This window comes from Rhinolophus sinicus, chromosome 11 (assembly GCF_057876585.1).
Source record: "Rhinolophus sinicus isolate RSI-liver-muscle chromosome 11, RSI-T2T, whole genome shotgun sequence".
NCBI lineage: Eukaryota > Metazoa > Chordata > Mammalia > Chiroptera > Rhinolophidae > Rhinolophus > Rhinolophus sinicus.
Genome location: NC_142511.1, coordinates 23,334,802 through 23,355,360, shown reverse-complemented (window position 1 = coordinate 23,355,360; position 20,559 = coordinate 23,334,802). Strand labels below are relative to the sequence as shown.

The 20,559-nt window shown below is 41.1% G+C and overlaps 1 protein-coding gene across 10 annotated transcripts in view; it reads right to left on the bottom strand.

Annotated features, from left to right (window-relative positions):
• The window catches only part of RBBP5 (RB binding protein 5, histone lysine methyltransferase complex subunit), a 32,143-nt gene extending 20,952 nt beyond the window's left edge, over positions 1-11,191 (bottom strand). For 7 of the 10 annotated variants that reach the window (XM_074322270.2, XM_019711447.3, XM_074322274.2 and 4 more), the window contains exons 1-3: positions 11,045-11,188; positions 2,701-2,726; positions 1,671-1,843 (exon numbers count right to left, since the gene is read on the bottom strand). In XM_074322270.2, the coding sequence (XP_074178371.1) occupies positions 1,671-1,843; positions 2,701-2,726; positions 11,045-11,063 (218 nt within the window). In that variant the 5' untranslated portion in view covers positions 11,064-11,188. Of the gene's footprint in view, positions 1-1,670; positions 1,844-2,700; positions 2,952-11,044 lie in introns of all 10 variants that reach the window. The other 3 variants (XM_019711445.3, XM_019711448.3, XM_074322272.2) reach the window with 2 other exon arrangements.
• Positions 11,192-20,559: the final 9,368 nt, after the last annotated feature.

The following is a 20,559-nucleotide window of genomic DNA, read 5'->3' as shown; positions in this document are numbered from 1 at the left end:
TTTGGCACCCCCAGATATATATATATACACACACATATATACATACACACATATATATGTAAATATATATATATATGTGTGTATATATACCTACATATATATTTATGTGTGTGTGTATATATATGTATATTCCACTAAATCGCAAATACAGTTCTTGTACAGGACCTATGAAGCTCCAGTACATGCACCTGTACGCATATACACCTCCTCCTTCTAATCAAGAAGTTCTCCTTGCTTTGTTGTGTGTGCCCAATGCCTACAGAACCCGAAATATAATTTACATTCAATGTTTCAATGAATAAATAAATATACGAGAGAAAAACTTTATGCACAAAGACATTCACTAAGGATTATGTAGAAGAGAAACAAAACAAAAATGGTTAAGCAAATTGTGGTTTATCTGTCAGAAGATATATAGCCATAAGAAAGTTTTTAAAGCCTATGCAAGCCGGAAAATGTCTGGTCAGTGTTAGGGAAGAAAAAAAAAACAGAATACAGCACAATTACAAAGTCTGCTTTTTAATATATAGAAACATCAAAATTTTTATAGTAGTAATATCTACGTAATGGAACTATGGGAGATATTAGTTCTTTCTACTATGTGTTATTTTCCATAATTTTGTAAATGATTATATAGTATTTTATAATAAAAATATATGCATATTTTAATAGGTAGGAGTTCTAAAATTAGATTGTGATGATAGCTATACAACTTTGTGAATGCATAAAAAACAGTGAATTGTACACTTTAGCTGCGTGAATTTTATAGTATATGAATTATATATATCTTAATAAAGCTGCTAAAAATATATGTATCTGTTTAAACCTTTATTGCAAAAGCATAACAATAAAAAAAACTAAGTGCAAAGGAGCAAGAAGGGACCTAAGAGATCATCCAGGCTGGTGCTCTAATTTTGCATATTAGAGAAAGGTTTTGGCCAAAGCCACCAATTCATTAAAATTCATTAATGGCCAAACCTAGACTGGGATTCAGGCCTCTTCCCAATCCAGTACTTTATAATCCAGTGGATGCTTCTATCTAGACAAAGGAAGTATGCTACAGCTTAATAAATCTAGATCTGATTCGGTGCTTTTTTTGGCCCCAAGTTCATTTCAAAGAAGTGCTGCCCCAAAATAAGATTTTCTGAAGTAAATATTCTCAGATAGTAAGAAAGAAATCGATGGGAATATATATATAACCAGAGTTCAGATCAATACATGCGTATTTGATAGAAAGCCTTAGTAACACAGAAAGCTCAATGAAGGAATGGACATGCGTGTGATAACTAAAATGGATGGAATTCAAGAACCTGCACAAGGCAGGACTAGATGACTTTCAAGCTTCTCTCCTAACAAGATTTTTTATTTTAAACGAAAGATCATTATCCAAGATATCACTATGGCTACGATGTGTAAATATCTCTTTTCAGTATTGAAATATTCTCAGACATAGTCTGACATAGACCCAGAGTATACACTGAATTTCTCATCACAAAGGAGATTCAAGCACAGCATGGATCCAAGTTCTACATAAGCTATAAGCAATTATATTACTAATGGCTGAATACTTCAAACTCCAAATACTAAAATATCTACAATGAGATTGGCAATTACACAATCACCATCCCAATTTAATTCATATTAAACATATTAATATTAAAATTCCTTACCATAAAGAGCAGACTGGATGGATGTGTGCACTGATTATTTTAGCAATGCCTCTTGTCAAGAAATCCCAGATGACAATTCGGCCATCATTGCAGCCAACTGCAAGCAGTGTGCCCCACCTGTTAAAGGTGCAAGTCAGGGCCATGCTGATACAATCCAAAGTTCCATCAGCTTCCTAAAAATTAAAACGAACACAAGAATATAGACAATAATACCCAAGTATCCAGATTATTTTTTAAAGGTTCTCTACCACCTATGACACTTCTCTTGAATTTAAATTATGTACAAAACAATCTCTGTGTGTGTTCTTACACCCATTAAACTAGACAAAATGAAGAAATATTTGTAAAAATAGAATTTTTGGAAATAGATGGGATCACTCCCATATATTACCACTATAACTTTGTACACACACTCTCAAAGGCAATTAGGCAAAATATAATAAGATTCATTAAAAGAGTCTTCTTATCCACCCAGTAATCATAGTTTTGGGAACTTATCCCAAGAAAAAATAATTTAAAACAAAAACCCTGGAACAGCCTACATGTGTAACATTAGGAAAGTCAAGTAATTTCATATTAATATCAAGCCATTTAAAATAACTATAATGACTACACTGAAACATATTCCAAGTATTACAAAATATTTTTACATTTAAAAATGTAAAGCACACTTACAGCATACATACTGATTATTACTATCTAAAAACATTGACCAAAACTAGAAAAGCACACAATCTATGTACAGGTGATGGTACTGTTTGTGAGCCTTCAAGGTCTTTATTTAATTTAAAGGTAAATGAACTATAAGATATATAACATTATGGTGGCATTTCCAGCCAATATTGCCTATTTCCGCCCCTGCTCAAAATTAAACATTTAGTTCCATATTATAGCGAAAGATGTATCATCACATTTAATGTTTCTGTTGTCAAAAAAAAAAAAAAAAAAAGGATCAAAACACATTTCCACTCTAACACAAAAGCTAGTGAGTTACCATGTTCCTAAAATCACAACAATACTATCCTCTTACCTCTGGATAATTCTGCCCAAAGGACTCTGCAACAAAGCAAAGAAAGAGAGTTGATGGAACATGTGCAACATCCCAGGGATCTCACAGCTCATGAGTGGTGTAAGCAGTGGTCTGCAAAGTGTGCCTGTTGAACAAGCCCTTTCAGGGACTCGAAGGTCACACCTATTTTCATTATCACACCAAGATGGTACTTGCCTTTTTACTCTCATTATCTCTTAAGTTATATAGGAGTTCTCCTGAGGCTGTACGACCTGTGATATCACAACAGAGTGAATGCAGAAGCAGATGTGAGAATTCTGCCAACTTCGATTTAGGCAAACATTACAGAGATTTGTAAAATAGTGTCATTCTTCTCACTAAATATTTTTCTTTTAGAAAATAGTTATTTTTCATAAAAATGTTAATTTATATAAACATGTAATAGAATTATTATGGTTATTTTTAAATAACAAACTTTTAAAAATAAAATTAGTCAAATTATCTTAAGTCCCAACTATTCTCTAAAAACTTTAGTAACAGCAGTGAACCAGTAGTGATTATTCCCCTTACTAATAATAGCATTTAGGCTATAACATAATCTGGTGGTTAAACACACAATTCTTCATATTAATTTCTTAAGCAAACAACATTTTGGTACAAGCATCCCTGAATGCTTCTCCTACATTAAATTTGGTATTTATCCATTAGTAGTAATAAACATTTCAGCCCCAGATGATGCTATGATGAGCCTGCCTGCTTGTCAGAAGTTTAATTTCAGCAGCAGCGTCACCTTTGTCAGTATTTACTTCTAAAGACTTTATTACAATGATTTTTAAACTATACTCTGAAGTCTACAGGTCCAAGAAAGTTGTTTTATGTATAGGGCATCTAAGTAAGATTTAATTTAAAAAAGGAGTCTACTGCTTTAAAAAAGTCTTGAAACCACTTTATTACAATTTGTCCTTTATAAAAACTAATAGAAAACTATAGAGTGAAAACATTAAAACTTACCCCCCCAAAAAAAAAAAAAAAAATACAGGCCCTACAGTTAAGAAATCTAAAAGAAAGATGAAACTCAAGATAAATAATTGCCCAAAAGGGTATTTTCCTTGATTTACCTAATTGTGCACCAGACTTATAGTACTAGCTGATAACATTCAATTATGAAAGAATGAAATGCTGAAACTAGATCAAATAGGTTTTTCTTCGAAAAAAATCTTTTTAAAGTTACTGAATACATATAATAATGTATAATTAAAAAATGATAGTTTCCTCCCTGCAACCCACCTTGGTGAGTACCCAGGTAAAAACTTCCATATATTTCTATATGCTTATGTATTTCTATATGTTTATGGTTTAATTTGTTTTTTAAATAAAATACTACACTTATTATGTGACTTGCTTTTTCAACAATATATTCTATACATCTTTCCAAATTAACAGCATAGATCTATATTCATAGTTGAGAAACAAACAAAAAGGAGTTATTTATTTAAAAATTAAAAAAACAACAAAAAAACCCAACAACCTAAACATATAAAGTACTCAGGAAGAAACAGTGTGACTTGCTGTGTTGGGAGAAGGGAAAGTCATATATAAGATTGAGAGAATCCAAAATCCAGGGACCACTTTAATGTATGATTACCCCTCAACACAGATTACCTGATTCTGTATTTTTGTTTTATGTTTTGGTGTTTTTTGTTTTCTTCTTTTTTTTGAGGGTCATCCTAGTTAATAAAGAAGTTTAAAGGGGCATAAAGAGAAAGTGACATACAAAAAAGACTAAGCTAGTTAGGGACACTTTGGTTCAAGGGCCTTTTGCAAGAATGTTGTCAAGCAGGGTTATGGGAGCTCAAGGCCATATGTAAGGAAAAAAGGTAATAGAGAAGGGGCGGCCAGTTAAGTCAGGTGGTTAGAGCGTGGTGCTGATAACACCAGCGTTGCTGGTTCAATCCCCGCATAGGCCACTGTGAGCTGAGCCCTCCTTAACAAAAAAAGGCAGTTAAAAAGGAAGACACAGGATACGTAGGAAGAAAACTACAACATTTTAGTTAAGGCCATAAAATTTAAACAAATGAAAAGACAATCTACATTCTGGAATGGGAAAGCTTAATGACTTTCTCCAAAAATCAATACATTTTATGCAATTCCATATGGATTAAAGCCAAAAGCACATTTTTTTTCTAAATGTACTGCAAATATCACTGATACATGATAATGGTGGCATTTCAATTTAGTGGGAAATTTATTATACAGGGATTAAGTTTTTATAAAGCCAACACATACAACAAAGACAACCTACTATCCATGTGAAAGAAAAAAGTTACAATTTCTCATCATGTATAAAAATGAGTTTCAGGACGGCCCGGTGGTTCAGGCGGTTAGAGCTCCGTGCTCCTAACTCCGAAGGCTGCCGGTTCGATTCCCACATGGGCCAGTGGGCTCTCAACCACAAGGTTGCCAGTTTGATTTCTCAAGTCCCACAAGGGATGGTGGGCTCCGCCCCCTGCAACTAAGATTGAACACGGCCCCTTGAGCTGAGCTGCCGCTGAGCTCCCGGATGGCTCAATTGGTTGGAGCGCATACTCTCAACCACAAGGTTGTCGGTTTGACTCCCGCAAGGGATGGTGGGCTGTGCCCCCTGCAACTAGAAACGGCAACTGGACCTGGAGCTGAGCTGCACCCTCCACAACTAAGACTGAAAGGACAGCAACTTGAAGCTGAACGGCACCCTCCACAACTAAGATTGAAAGGACAACTTGACTTGGAAAAAAGGCCTGGAAGTACACACTGTTCCCCAATAAAGTCCTGTTCCCCTTCCCCAATAAAATCTTTAAAAAAAAAAAAAAAAAATGAGTTTCAGGTAAATTAATGTTTTTAAAAAAAAAATCTTAGAAGAAAATCTAGGAGACTACGCGCATAATCTAGGGTGGATAAAACCTAAACCAAGTGAGGAAAAGCAAAAGAAAAATCTATTTGATTACATAAAAATTAACATTTTGCATATACAGTCAAGATTTAGAAAAAAATGTGCAATGCAGATGACCGATAAGAGTTGAAATCTATATCGTAAAGCATGCTTATACATCAACAAGGAAAGGAAACAACCAAAAAGAAAAGACAGTAAGTATGAATAAGACCGGGTCTTATATCAATTTTTGCTCCAAAAGACGCATTAGAGCTGACTGTCCGGCTAGGTCTTATTTTCAGTGAAAGAGGGTAGATTGAAGACAACGAGCTGCCGTTGAGCTTCTGGAGGGGCGGCCAGATGTGTCAGTTGGTTAGAGTGTGAGCTCTTCAAAACAAGGTTGCGTGTTCAATGCCCGCATGGGATGGTGGGCTGTGCCCCCTGCAACTAAAGATTGAAAACGGCGACTGGACTTGGAGCTGAGCTGCGCCCTCCACAACTAGATTGAAAGACGACTTGGAGCTGTTGGGACCTGGAGAAACACACTGTTCCCCAATAAAAAATTAAAATAAAAAGAAAGTTGTAAATAATGTATATAAAAAAGTTCTGTATCTGAAGAAAAACAAAAACAAAGCCCTTACAACACCTATGTTTAAATGCATATGAGCAAGAAAAAGGGTACAAAAGGATAAACTCTAGACAGTTATCACTAGACATTTATCATTTGGAGAAAGGGAGAAAGATAATTTTTCTGCATGCATATTTGTATTGTGTCCACTATTGTGATAAGTATTATATTTGTTAATTTAAAAAGCATGAAATTAAAGAACCTAAATGAGCTTTCCAGGCTTAAAATCCCACTGGCTCACCATTGTTTGAAGTGCTCAAACCTGCATTTATCTTTAGCAGCTACAGCGTATTTAATGCTTTTGTGTCAGACTCTGCACTAAATCCATCTTTATGTTATCTCACTCAATCCACGCACAGATGAAAAAAGTTGGGCTTAAAGGTTAAGTCACTTCCCAAGTTCACACAGTTAAAAACTGGCAAAATTGGGGCCTGACCCAGAAAACATACAATCTTGCCCAAATTTGACCTCTAGGTTACCAGTTTGTGATTTGCAAAATACACCTTCCCTTTATTGAGAGTCAGAATTTGTCCATCTCCTATTCTTTCAGCAAGTCTTCCTTTTTCTCCCAAATCTCAAAGCTGACCAAGTTATTCTCAGGGCTATGTAAGCTCCCTCAGGGCCAAGAAATGTAATTCAACCAAGAGAATTGAGTTAAGTGACTTCCCTAAACTCTCTACCCACTGAGGGCTTATCTTGGCAACAACTAATGTTTACTTTATTTGTTCCAAAAAATCATCCATTTCTCCAGAGAAGGCAAAGAAAAGTTAAGCATTCCAATTTCTCTTTGCCTATAAAGCTGATAATAGGCACACCAGGTATTTGTTGAGTGTTGCCTGAATACTTTTGGAATTATACCATTCAGTCCAACCAAGCAGAAAACTTCTTGCCTCTTCACATTCCACGTAATGTTAAACCCTTTCTAGTTGCCTCTTTTTGACAATCTTGGCCTCCAATCACATTAGGTTTCCTGACACTACTCTTCAAAGCCTGTGCCACCCTCACGTGGTCACCTTCTGCTGTGTGCCCTTCTTTGTGCAGCACGTCCTTACCATTTCATTCAACGCCATTTCATTATAACGTTGATGAGCTGCTGTAGGAATTTAACTGGTTTGTATCAATTAGCCCATGATAAAGTTGGTTTCGTTATACTTTTGCTTAAAATCACAGAACCTATCAAGGACACTGAGGACTCACTGCATGCCTTTTCAGAATCTGAGTTTAGATTGCTTGCAGTGCAATCACATTAGTTTCTTCAAGTGCCTCCTCCTTTTTTTCCTATTAGGATCCTTTCTCCAAACAACCTTTTAGCTTTCAGGCCTTCTGCCTCCCAGTCTCATGACACGAGGTCATGTCTATTCTCTAAATAGCTGAACATCCCCCTTCTTACAGACTTGAGTATCATGACCTCTCAACTTTATGGACCTTTTCTCCCAATCGTCCTATTATTTATTTTCTACTTGCCAACCAATTCCTCCCTATTGTAACAGTTAGATCCAGAGTATCAGTTTCCATTCTGTTTCCTCAATCTAACAAGTGATGACACCGTTGGTGGAATTTCTTTTAGAGAAATGCAACTTGCAGGTATCTAGATAAAGGATCCACCACCCCATCCAATGCCATCACTACCGTAATTGCTACATTTCCTAGGCTCCAGTCTTGCCTCACTCATCAACCCTTCACAAAGCTGCCACAGCCAACTGTCTAAACCCCAGATCTCATGATGTCACCTACCTGCTAAAAAATCTCCTTGCTAAACAATACACTAAACTTGTAAGTATAATTTTAAAGAGCATTTTCAATCTGACCTCAACCAGTATTTTCCAATTTATCTTTGGCTAACTCCCCATCAGCACCTCACATAACCTGCCCTGAGCACCACTGTGGACTACTAACCATATCCTGAACATACCACACACGTTCATGCCCTCAGAACACTTGCCCCTATGCACTTTACACTGGTCACTGCCTCTCCAACTTGTCCCTCTGGAAAACTCCTACTCCATCTTTAACCGTCTGGGTTAAACGGCACTTCCTCTGTAAAATCATCCCCAAATTCTACTGCCAACCCCAACAAAGCAGCATTGCTCTTTCAGCTGGATTCCCATAATGCACTCATTCATATGGTTCCATATTACACAGTTATTTATGTTTCTCTCCTCCTAGCTCTAAGTATTTATCCAGGGCAAAGGCTGTATCTTATTTCAATGTTTTTCCAAAAAAAAGGACCTAATCCACTATAAATGGATAAATCAATTTAGTGATTACATTAGAAGATATCAGAAAACACTTAGTATAAAAAGGACTAAGTATAATTTGAGAAACTTATGTGTGTATGTATATATAATGGGTTTTGATTAAAAATGTATTTGTATTCTGAGTTGCAGGAAAAATAAGTTTGAAAAACTCTTATTTAACTTGGTATCTCCAGTGCATACAGCCTGAAACACAGCAAGGGCTCAAAAAGTGGTTGCAGAAGTAAAATTAGTACCTTGAGTGTCCGTATTAAGAATATATTATCATTCATTTCCTTTATCTGGCCACATATCCTTTAGTATGTACGCACAGTCACACTTCTATTCCTTTCTCCTTTTTCCTCTGCAATCACTGACGTTCCCACTTTAAAACTCAATCATTTCCACAGAGATTTATCTTTTTGGACCCAGCCTTCTTTTAAATTGTCTAACCTTCCTAAGTTTCACGCTCATGAATCTTCTATATAATTAAAAACCACCTTTCCCATGACTCTGCTTTAGTTTTTAAAAATAAAGGTCAACCCTTTCCTTCCATTTTGTCTCCCACACCTTCCTAAAATCACTGTTATCTGGCTTCCGCTCCAGTTGCTGAGGGCGCCAAGCTGCCCACGGACTTAACAGAGCAGCCTTTCTCTCTCAGCTTTCAGCCTCAACTACTCCACCGTCGGCTTCTACAGAAGACACCACACCAACCTGCATATTCTTCCTCCCTCTCCATGGATAAATATGTGGAAAGCACTCAAAAATATGCCCAGCTCATACTCATAGTAAGTACTATATAACTGTTAGTCAATGTATTATCATTTATTCTTCCTCTTATTCCTTAAATATAATTAATTGTCCAAGATTCTATCCTGAGCAGTTTTCTTTTCCGCCCGCCCCACTTTCTCCCTTGGTCATCTACTCACAAGGTTTCCATTAGCTCACCTGTGGGAGGATAACAACTCTTTCATAAATCCAAACCTCGCCCGAACCCCAAATCCACACTCAGCATCCCCAATGCTGTCTTTCACCAATGTCCTAAAACGATTATCAGTAGTATCACTACTGGTTCCCATCCTTTTTCACTCCACTCTCTTCACCACCACCACCACCACCACCACCACCACCATCACCACCACCACCAGCAGCAACCAATTCTCAAATTCTATCAACTCTACCTCCTCAATTTCTATTTCCTAGCTCAGACCTTTATCACTCACCTACTCTAGCCTCCTGAAACGGTTCCACACCCTCCAACACCCAACTAAACAATGTTGTCAGATAAATCTTTTTTAAAAACCATAGCTCCATAGTTCAGATTGAGTTGCCTCCCAGGTCAAAACCCTTCAATGGACCTGCCCTACCGTCCTTCCAAAGCACAAACTTTTCAGCTGGACATTCAACAGCCTCCACAGAATTGAAGGCAGCAGCCCCGTCTCTTGGCCTTCCCTGTATTCACAGTACCCACAACCCGGCCAAGCAGGAACACTCTCAGGTCTTCCTCACTGACTGCCGTCTTCAGTCAAATACATTCCTAGTAAGCACTGCTCCCTGTATCTTCACACTTCAGTCCGTCAGGATCTTACCAGCCTTAAACGTCCACTCAAACCTCCAACTCCTCTACAGGCTTGCAGTTCTCGATTACCTTTCTCCCCCTGCCCCAAAGATATTCCTTCCGTCTTCTAAACGTTCTTATCATTGGTGATGATTCTTAAATGCCTGCCTATGTTCACACATTATGGATATTTACATATCACTTAATTCCCCTGCATAAGAAAAAGCTCCTTAAAGGTAAAGCCCATTTCCTAAATGTCTTTGTAGCCTTTTGGGCAGCCAAATAAGCCATTAAACACAGCAAGTCACTTAGGAGTTCTGGAAAATTTTCAGCTATCCCTAGGCTACCACGCTAAACACCTCATGAAAGCCTAGGAAAAAGAACCTACTTTTTAAACAACTTCGGTAAAGGGTCAGGAGGAAGTGACTCAAAGAGAGCGAGGAAAGGCTGCCTCTGTAAGTCACACCTCGGTGTTTTACACACCATCCCTGGACGTTCAGGAGCTTAGATAGGAAGTCGAGATAACGAGTCCAGTGCCAAGGATGCCCTTTACTTGTTTAATGACTCACAACTGAGACGTTTTCATCTGTTCAAGAGGGACTTCAACTAGGTCTCCAAGTTCCCTCCCTCGGCTTCCCGTGTTTCTACACAAACATTTGGCCTGTTCAGGCGGCCAAACCCCTGACAAGTCTTCGCAGCTTCACCTCACGCCTCACTTGCTCAGCTTCCTCCTTCTCCAGTAACCCTGGTCCTGCCTACTCTGCGCTACTTCAGCGCCTGTGACCCTGGCCATTTAAACTCAGTCACAAACTCTCCCCGTCGCTCCACAACTATCAGGAGGCAGCCTTGGGAGAGGCGACGCGTTCTGCTTCGGCAGAAGCTGAGCTTTCCCCTCCGGCTGCTACACGTACACGTCAGGGGCGCAGGAGACGCGCCGCAGCCCAGGTCCCTCGGGCGGCAGCCCGAGCCCCTCCCGCCGGGATTCCCTATGTTCCAGGACGAAAGGATTCTCTACGACGCAGCCCAGCTCGCCTCACCCAGCAACTCGAGGTTCATCCCTGAGGACTCTGGCCGCCGGGTCTCAGCTCCAGCGACGATACCTCTCCCCAGCCCGCTTCTCAGACTGCGTCCAAACAGGGAGCTGCCGCAAAGCGCCCGCCGCTCCCTCCCGAGACTTTCTAGTTTAGAAGACCCCGCGGCTTCCGCTTTCTGCCCCCGCCTTCCTCGTGCGTTTCCAGTGGGCTGTCCACAGATATGCCTAACCAAAAAGAAGAACAAATGCTCTCGAAATCACTTGATTATGATACTTATCAAGAGATAACAAGGGTGTCCTCACTTCGTGCTTTAAAACGTGCAAGGATTTGAGGCCAGTTTCTCCCAGGACATGTACGTGGGCTAGAAGTTTCAGGCATCCGGCTAAACCACCCGAGCTTGCGCGGAGTGTGTCCGGCGCCGTGGGGCCGACGCGCTGCCTCGGGAACCGCGGAAAAGTTCCGGGCAGGTCGTGCCGGCAAAAGCGGGAAAGGTCCGTCCCCAGGGCTCAGGTGTGGAGCGGCGCTGTTTTCAAGGCGCGTGCTCACCTGTATGTATGTAGCTACCGTGTATCTGTCTGAGTCCCGTGGAGATGACTTCACGTTTGTAAAGATATGCCATTGATCCCACAGAAACGTACCATGGCATTTGTGAGTGTTGACCACGACCCTGAAAATAAAGTGGAGTGACAGGTGGGCTGAGTGTCCTTTAGCTTGTCACACAGGATCGTGATGAGATAAGCGAAGCGATGAGAGAAGGCCAGTTCATCGTAACTAACCAAGGAGCAGATTCTGTATAACAGGCTTCAACTATGGATGCTGCGGGCTATGACAAAAAGCAAGCAACGGCGTGGGCTCCTGCGAAGCACAGGCCTGGAGCTAGTGCCCTATGTAGACTTGGTGCCAGTGATCCCAGCTCCACCCTTCGGGCAATATTTTATGCTCTGTGCCTTTCTTAACTGAAGAATGGGGGCGATAATAGTGTTTAGGATTATATTAGTATTTAGTATTATATTAGTATTTATATAGTATTTAGGATATTAGGATTATACATGCACAGTGCATCCATGGGGTGGGTGTCAAGCAGCTGCCCCTGGGCACTCACACAGTTCTGGAAATTTGCCGCGAAAGCGATGGAAACCCCAGATGTGCGCGCTGACAACAGACTCAGCAAAGCTGTCTGAGCCCAAGGAACACGGACTGTCCCATCCGGTGTCTGGGCACAGTTGTCCAGGAAGCGTAATGAGGATGAAGATTCACTGAATTAGCTCTGTGCATTGGTTACCTATGTACCTGTCACCACTTTCAAAAATCTATAGAGTTAATGTAGATGAGAGCTAACTGCCAATTGTCAAATAAATTTATAAAAATGCCCCCAAAAATAAATAAAATAAAAACATAGGTATGTCATTCCTCTGCTCCAGTGGTTTCTCACTGCACTAGGAATAAAATCTGAAATCCTTACCCAAGCTGTCGCAGCCCATTATAAACTGATCTTAGCTTCCTCTCTCCTGTCTCACCCTCAAACTACTCTCTTGCTCTCTGGGCTTCGTGCTTCATAAAAACAGTTATTCTCATTTAGAGTTTTTATTGCTCCTACTGCCTAGAACATCCAATTTCCCTTTCTCTCTCTAGCCCCCCTATTTCGTATGTCTTATTAAATATTACTCATTTTTCAGCTTAAATGTCACTTCTTCGTAGAGTCGTGTCCTTACCGCCTAATTGAAAATGCCACCTTTTCTTATCCTCAATCTTGTTTTATTGTCTTGCATGCATTTACCTCTTTCTGGAATTAACTTATTCTCAGATGTGTTTATATGTTATTTTTTTATATATATATATGTTATTTTATAACTGCCTTTGGAAAATAAGTTCCAAGAGGGACTTTCTGTTTCTCCAGTGTATCCCCAGCGTCAAGAACAGGGCCGGGAATGCAGTAGTAACTCACTAACATGGGAGAAAAGGAAGAAGGGAGAGAGGATTGGAGGAAAGGTCACATTAAAACTCTAACGGTGACAGTGCCGAATGCTGTAGATGCTGTAAAAACCTGGAAACCTGTTAATAAGATGATGTTAAGCCAAAAAATAAAAATGTAAAGCCACAACACATACATAAAACAAATGAAAAAGAATCCAAATTACAAATGAGCCCAATGTGGGCATAACATTTGAAAGGTATTACGGACACACTTTTGAACAAAGCTAACTTTCAGTGTCCCAACCAATGTGCAATGTTGTATCAAGCCCTGAGATCGTCCCTCACCTACTCACCATTGTCTGAGCTGCTGCAGCGGTTTTAGCCTGCAGGCCTTTTGCAGCTCTTTCTGCAGCTCCCCTTCAGTTACCTGGAAGTAAGCAAACTTGTTCCAGGGTCTCCACTTGGGATTGATGGGGCAGCAGGGACGCCTGTTTATACCTCTTTCCTCTTCATTCTGCCCTCTGCCCCCTCCCCCCTTTTCTTCTGCTGCCCTCACTGGCTTCCTGCAGCCCTGCCTCACCTTCCTCACTCATGTCCATATTCTCTATAAAACTCACATCCAGTGGGGGCTGGGGGCTGAGGTGCAGCCTCCTTTCCCCTTTCATGGGGGACTTCTCTTCAGCCTCAGGAACTCAGTGGTGGCCCCAGGCCACAGTGTGAGAGACAGAAGCCTCCCCAGGAAACCTGCCATCCTCCAACAGAAATGTCCTCAAATCCACCTGAATGAGGGCCTGACAAAGATTCTTTACTTGACCAAACTTCAGTCAGGTTCCTGCACCTTCTCCCAAGCCCATCTGCACACTTCTTTGTGACATCTAGTTTTAGCAAGACCCCTGCTAAGTCAGTTCAACCAGAACGACACTTCCCTCCATATTCGATCAGGTTCCTCCCCCACCATTCCCCAGGGGATGTATGATCACCCTGGCCTGTCTTCAACAAGAATCCTGTTAGGTTTTTTTATCCAGAATCCTTCTTACCCCCTTGTTTCTTCTTAGTAATTTTCCATCCATTAACCCTCACCCTACTTCTTGGTTCTAAATTCCAACTTGCCCACACTGTATTCAGAGTTGAGCCCCATTTGTCTCCCCACTATAGAATCCCATTGCAACAGTCCCTATACTTATCACAATAGTGTTAGGCATGGCCGGAGGAATGAGTCACGGGAGACCAAAATTGGTCTATTAAAATGTATTTGGCGTGTTTCAGCTGCGAGAGGTCAGGTTAGAGAAGATCGTAACCTCTCCGAGCAAGAGGGGTATGGAATTTTATAAGGAGAGGTAAACAAGGCTGTTCCTTTTCAATGCTTCAGGGGCTTTTTGTGGCTTTGTTCATCGCAACTGTGGGTTTCGGGGTGTGGCCATGTCCTCTTGCTCCATATCCTGGTTCCCATGCTGTTGTCCATTGTCCGGGAATGTTCAGGTCCGTTGATCATGGGCTCCTGTGAGAAAAATACAAGCCAGCAGGTACAAGCAAGCAGGGAGCGGACAAGTCGGCTTCTAAGATAAGATGGTTTCTATTCAGCACATTCTGGGCAGTTTCTCCAGGCCTAAGGCGGTTTCTGCTCCTAGCCTAACAGATGCTCCAGAATAAAGTTTTTCTTACATTTTTAACAACTGTCATCGAATATTTTTTTTCTTTAATTAGTCCACCATCACAGTGTCTTCTGCTTCTTGGAGCCAACCCCTTCTTGGTGTAGTCATTGAAATGCAGCAGATTATCAAAGTTACCCTTCAGGGAAACCCCAACCCAGCTGGTCCCTACCCCACCCCCAGCCCCACAACTTGCGAGCATTTAGCAGCATCCTCAGGCTTCCTCTCCCTTTGCCTGCCCTGGCCTGCATCCCTCATCTCAGCTTCTGATTCACAAGCTCTTCTTCCAAAGCTATTCTTGTATCCCAGGGCCACAGGGTTGACGACAACAGCGCCACAGACATTACTACTTGACATTGGATGGGGTCCCATACACGAGGTTCTGCCAGACCCCACAGCTGAAAGACAAATGAAGGAGCCCATCTGCCATCCTCCTCAACTCAGAGGGCCAGAGGGAGCTGTAATTAAGAAAGAAGAACTGAGCTGGGAATCAGGGGACACGGGTGTCATTCTTGTCCTGGCCTCTAGCTGTCCGTGGAACATGCTTTCCTCTCTGGATCTCAGTGTCCTTGCTGTAAGAGATGGCTTAAACGGGATGCGTCAAAAGGTCTTTGCAACTCCACTGTCTCTGAAAGCCTCCCGAGCTGCTGCCCAGGGATCACCTCTCTCAGGAGAGAAAAGAGGAAACAGTGATCTTTGTCCCAGCTTCTCATTCCACTTACTAGGTCTTCATAGTGCCAAATGGTGAAGCATTGGCATCACCAACCCGGAGTTGGTTATGGGTCTAGAAGCTGGAGGGAAAAGTATGACTCTGGGGCTGAAGAATTCAGGCTCCAAGATCTGCCAGCTCTGGCTCCAGTCTTGGGCCAAAGACATGCTGTGCAACATTTAAAATGGCAGAGACCTTGGACTTCTTCCCTGGAGCTTCAAGGTGGGACAATTTTGAAATGTTATCGCAGGTCCACAACTCCGCATAGGATCAGCTGAAGCCTCCTTTGCAACTTCATTGCACTCTGCTTATTCATGCTTCCTTCACCTGTCTAAGGGTTTGATCCTAAAAGGTCTAGAGCTCTCCCCAGTAAACTTCCTGCATATAAATATCTATCTCAGAGTCTGTTTCTCAGGGAGCTAGGTCTAGAAAAACATCATACATGGCCTACAGGGTTCTTCATGACTTGGCCCCTGCCAATCTTTCTAGTCTTGTTTCTCGCCAGTGCCCCCTGGCCTCTCCTCTTCAGCCTTATTGAACTGTCAGTTCCCCAAACACCAGGTTCTCTCTTACTCTGCTCAAATTTGTACAAGTTTCCACATAATTTGTTAAACAAATATTCATTATGCTGCTGTATCAATCATGGTTCTGTCCAGAGATGCCGTACTCGGAAAGGGGAACTGAAGACAGTTTAATGAAGGGGCAATTTAAAAGCTGTACGCAAGGTTATGGGAAATCAACTAAGCATCGTAGGACCGGTAGCAGTGGGAAGCTCCTTGGCTTGATGGAATAAGGGAAGAGTGCTGAGTGGGCTCTGCATCACGAGAGCTGGAGCTGTAGGACAGAGCCACAGACAGGAGTCGCGACCTTTAGGGAAAAGGCAGCCATTGCCAACCCCACCCAGCTGGAAGTGAGCCAGTGTAAAAAATTTCCCCAATTCTCCTGTCACCGTTCAGACTCCCACGAGTGCAGCTGACCCTAACTGGAAGCCCCAGAGCAAAAGATGTGGTCCCCAGAGGCCCGCGTGCTCGGGCACAGAGCTAGGCAGAGCGAGGAAAGCGGATGTGGAGAGGCGAAGAGGGAGCGTTCAGCATAATCCTCGTTGTGTGCTAGACACCGAACAAAATAGAATAGCATCTGCCCTCATGTTGTTTAAAGTCTCACAAAGAAAAACGGGTTTTCATCAGTGAATCATAAACAGTAATGAAAATACCCATTATTTTCATGTACACATAAAACATAAAAATTCACCACGAGCTAACCTATGAAGCAAGCTCCAACAGATTTTTTAAAACTGGTATCATATAGACCATGTTCTCTGTCCACAATGTAATTGTTATAAATCATTAACCAAAACATAAAGGAATTTATCCTCACACTTGGAAATTTAAAAATATACCTGTGTAAAACTCAGGGCAAGGAAGAAATCACAATGGCAATTAGGAAACACTTAAAACTGAACAATAACAAAAATGTTACATATTAAAACTTATGGGGATGCAGCAGTAGTTGTCTTTAAAGGGAAATTTTGAACTTAAATGTTTATGTTAGAAAAGAAGAAAGGTTGAAAATTCATGAGCTAAGCATCCCACTTAAGAAGATGGGGGGGAAACAATGGCCAATGGAATAGCTCTAAAAACGGAGAACAAAGAAAATAAGACAAGCGCAGAAATTAATGAAATAGAAAACACAGGTACAATGAAAGAAACAATCAAACCAAAAGTTGGTTCCCTAAGAAAAAAAAGAGAATGGCTAAATTGTAGTATATTCGTATATTAGAATAATATACTGCAGTGAAAAGAAATGTACTACAGTGACGACAAATTAGCTTGGATAAAAGTCAGAGACATAATGAGTAAAAAGAGAAAATTATAGAAGACTAAATACAGGTAAAGCCATTTTTATAAAGCTCAAGAACATGCAAAACCAAGTTATATATTGTTTAGGGTACATGCATATTTGGAAAAACTTTTTTTTAAAGCACGAGAATGGTAAGCACAATAGTAACCTGGGCGTGTGTAAGAGGCCAAGGGTTGGCATCTGGGAAGAGCACACAGGGGCTTTGAAACTATGGTAGTGTTTACACACACACACACACACACACACACACACACACACTTATGTATATATATGAAACTATAGTGTCATAATTTACAAGGATGTTACATATGCTTTTTCACAGGTATCAAATAGTAAGTGATAACTTTTAAAACCTGTAAGCAAATCCTGCTTAGTAAAATGTCTCAGATGAATTCTGTATTGTTTCTCCACATTCCCAGCTTGGAACCTGGAGCAGCTCCCTTTATTTTCAGAGCCTGTGACTTCATGTTGAAGCTGGCATTTCCCGTCCTTCTGCCTTTTCCACTCCAGGGTCACACACACAGAAAGGCTCTGGTTTAGCATCTTCTTAGGCACTTGAGTATCTTCATGATTCGTTTCATTGGGAAGCCGTGTTGAGAAAACGAGGAAGGGAAAAGAAAGGAAACAGAAGCCAAGGCAGTTTTCTTATGACGAAAAACACTCCAGACATTTTAAATTGTCCTTCCAAGAGACCTAGTTGTGACCCTTCTATGTACCAGCTCCAATCTATAAATCTACTTTCATGACCTTACCTCCAAGTAGAGCCAGAAGAGTGGGTGTGGGTGTGGGCGTCCAGCAGCCCAAGTGAACTGTAGTGGACATCTGTCACCTGGGGCCTGTCCCGAATCTAGGCTCTTTTGCAACCGCTCTTTGGTTACCTTTTAGGAATTATATCTCCTCCACTGAATATCGTTTTTAGTGAGAAGGAAAATCTAGGTCCCAGTTTTTCACCACGGAATCTGGAGTTGGATGGAGTCTTCCAGTTGTGAACCAACACAACTAGGAAATGGGTCTGGGAGCTATGCTGGGCCAGCTGAGAAACTTCTCCCTCGCTGCCAACTTAGGAGGGAGTGACGATGGTTCTTCACAGCCAGAGTGAGGTCTTTGCAGTACCTGCAGCTCTACCCTGGTTCCAGCCCACTGATTCTGTAAGCCTGACCTTCCAGGTTCCTGTTGATTTTGTGAGCCCCTGATATATTTCTAATACATATTTCCTTTCTCCTAAATTAGCCATTTCCTTCATTTTCTTAAATAGTGAGAAAAAAATAGATGTTCATAGTAGATGAACAATACAATAACAGAAATTCAATACACTAAAAGCTGGAAGGTCTCTGCCTACGAATACCACTGGTATCAGTTATGTAAGGGTGAAATTTGGTAAATCAATAATGCACTTAGACTTAGCTAGTTTGCAGTTTGATCCACCATATCTGTTTCCTCCTTGTTTCTCCCCTCAACTGATTAAGTGAAGAACTCTTGGGGTTTTAGGGGGATTTTGTTTCAAATTTTTATGGGGAAATAGTGTGTTTTTCCAGGACCCATCAGCTCCAAGTCAAGTCGTTGTTTCCAACCTAGTTGTGGAGGGCGCAGCTCAGCTCCAAGTCAAGTTGTTGTTTTGTTTTATTTTTCCCCCCTTCTTCCGCCTGCCCCCACCCTCTGGTTCAAGCTGTTGTTTCTCAGTCTAGCTGTGTAGGACACAGCTCCCTGGCCCATGATGGTATTATGAGCCTTGCTCACAGCAGCTCATAGCACTCTGCCCCCGTTGCTCACGCTGGCTGCCGGCCGCTCCTGGCAGCACTCGACAGCCCAGCTCCAGGGAGAGCTGTTGTTCACAATCTTGGCTGTAGAGGGCGGAGCTCACTGGGGAATCGAACCAGTGACCTCCGGGATTAGGCACACCGCGCTCCAGCACCTGAGCCACCAGGATGGCCCCAAGTTGCTGTCTTCAATCTTGTCGTGAGGGCGCAGCTCACTGGCCCATGTGGGGATCGAACCCGCCACGTTGGTGTTATGAACACTGCGCTCTAACCAAGCCAACCGGCCGCCCCAAGAACTCTTGTTCCCTTTCTGAAGGATACCCATACCTCATTAATCCATTTAATTAACAGAATCCTAACCTGAAAAGAGCAATTTCTTAATCCGCAGGCGCCCAGACACAGGAGTCCAATGTACAACTCCCTTGCAGTTTTTATTAGTGATGCGTCAAGTCCCAGGCTGTGGTGGAAGGGCCCAAGTCTGGAGTCTAGAGATGACATTGCCTAAAACAGACCAGACCCCAGGAAGGATGTCAGCCCTCGGACCTGCCCGACCGACTCCCCATTTCCTACATAAGAAAAAACTAATTTGAAATTAGGTGCAGTGTCCACTCTGATACTCTGCCCCTGGCAACCAGCCACCCATCAGTGTTTCTCTGCCTACTACCTGGCTGCCACTGGCTTCCTAACTTTAATAAAAACCTTTCTTTGCTTCCCTACTTTTCTGAGTCTTGTGAATTCTCCTGTGCACAACCAGGGGTTAATTCTATGCCACTACAAGTTTGACATATATCCTTACAAACCTTTTTCTATGCATATATATAGAGAGATGGACTAGATCTCTAGATAATTTGCGGTTATGGAGAATCAAAGGGATTTTTACAAAAAAAGAGGTCATACTAAATATATTCTTCTATACATTTTGTTTTCACTAATGACGTAGTATAAACATTTTTCCTTGTCAGCACAGAGACCTGTCATTCCTTTTAATGGCTTAGTATAGTATTCCAGAGTATGAGCTCTATAATTTAATCTTCCCTTGTCAGACATTAATATTGCCTCCAACTTTTTAGTGTTACAAATAATAAACACCCTTATACTTATATACCTGTGCAAATATTTTTACAGGTAGGGACTGCATAGAAATTCCTTCTGGATCAAAGGATATATACACTGAAAATGTTTACAATAGGTACTGCCAAATTGCCCTTTTGTGGCTATATCCACTTCCCAAACAACACTGGGAAATGCTCATCTCCCACACTTGTAGGTTTTTAATATTTATTTTCTGTAATTTGATAGAAATATATACAGTTTTCATATGTATTTCCCTGATTATTAGTGAAGATAAATACCTCTTTCAAACATTTATTAGCCAATTTGCTTTAAGATTTTTTTTTTATTTCTTCACATTTTATCAGTTATATATTGCAATTATTACATCCAAATTAGTGATTTGTCTTAATTTTATTTTTGGTATCTTTGGCTATATGTATGTTCTTTGTAACCTCCATCATTTTTTCTTCAGTACAATGGGGTTCTAGTGAGGGTTTAGTGATTTAATACATGTAAGGACTTAGAATAGTGCCTAGTATATAGTAAATACTCAGTGTGTGTCATTAACTAGTTCCT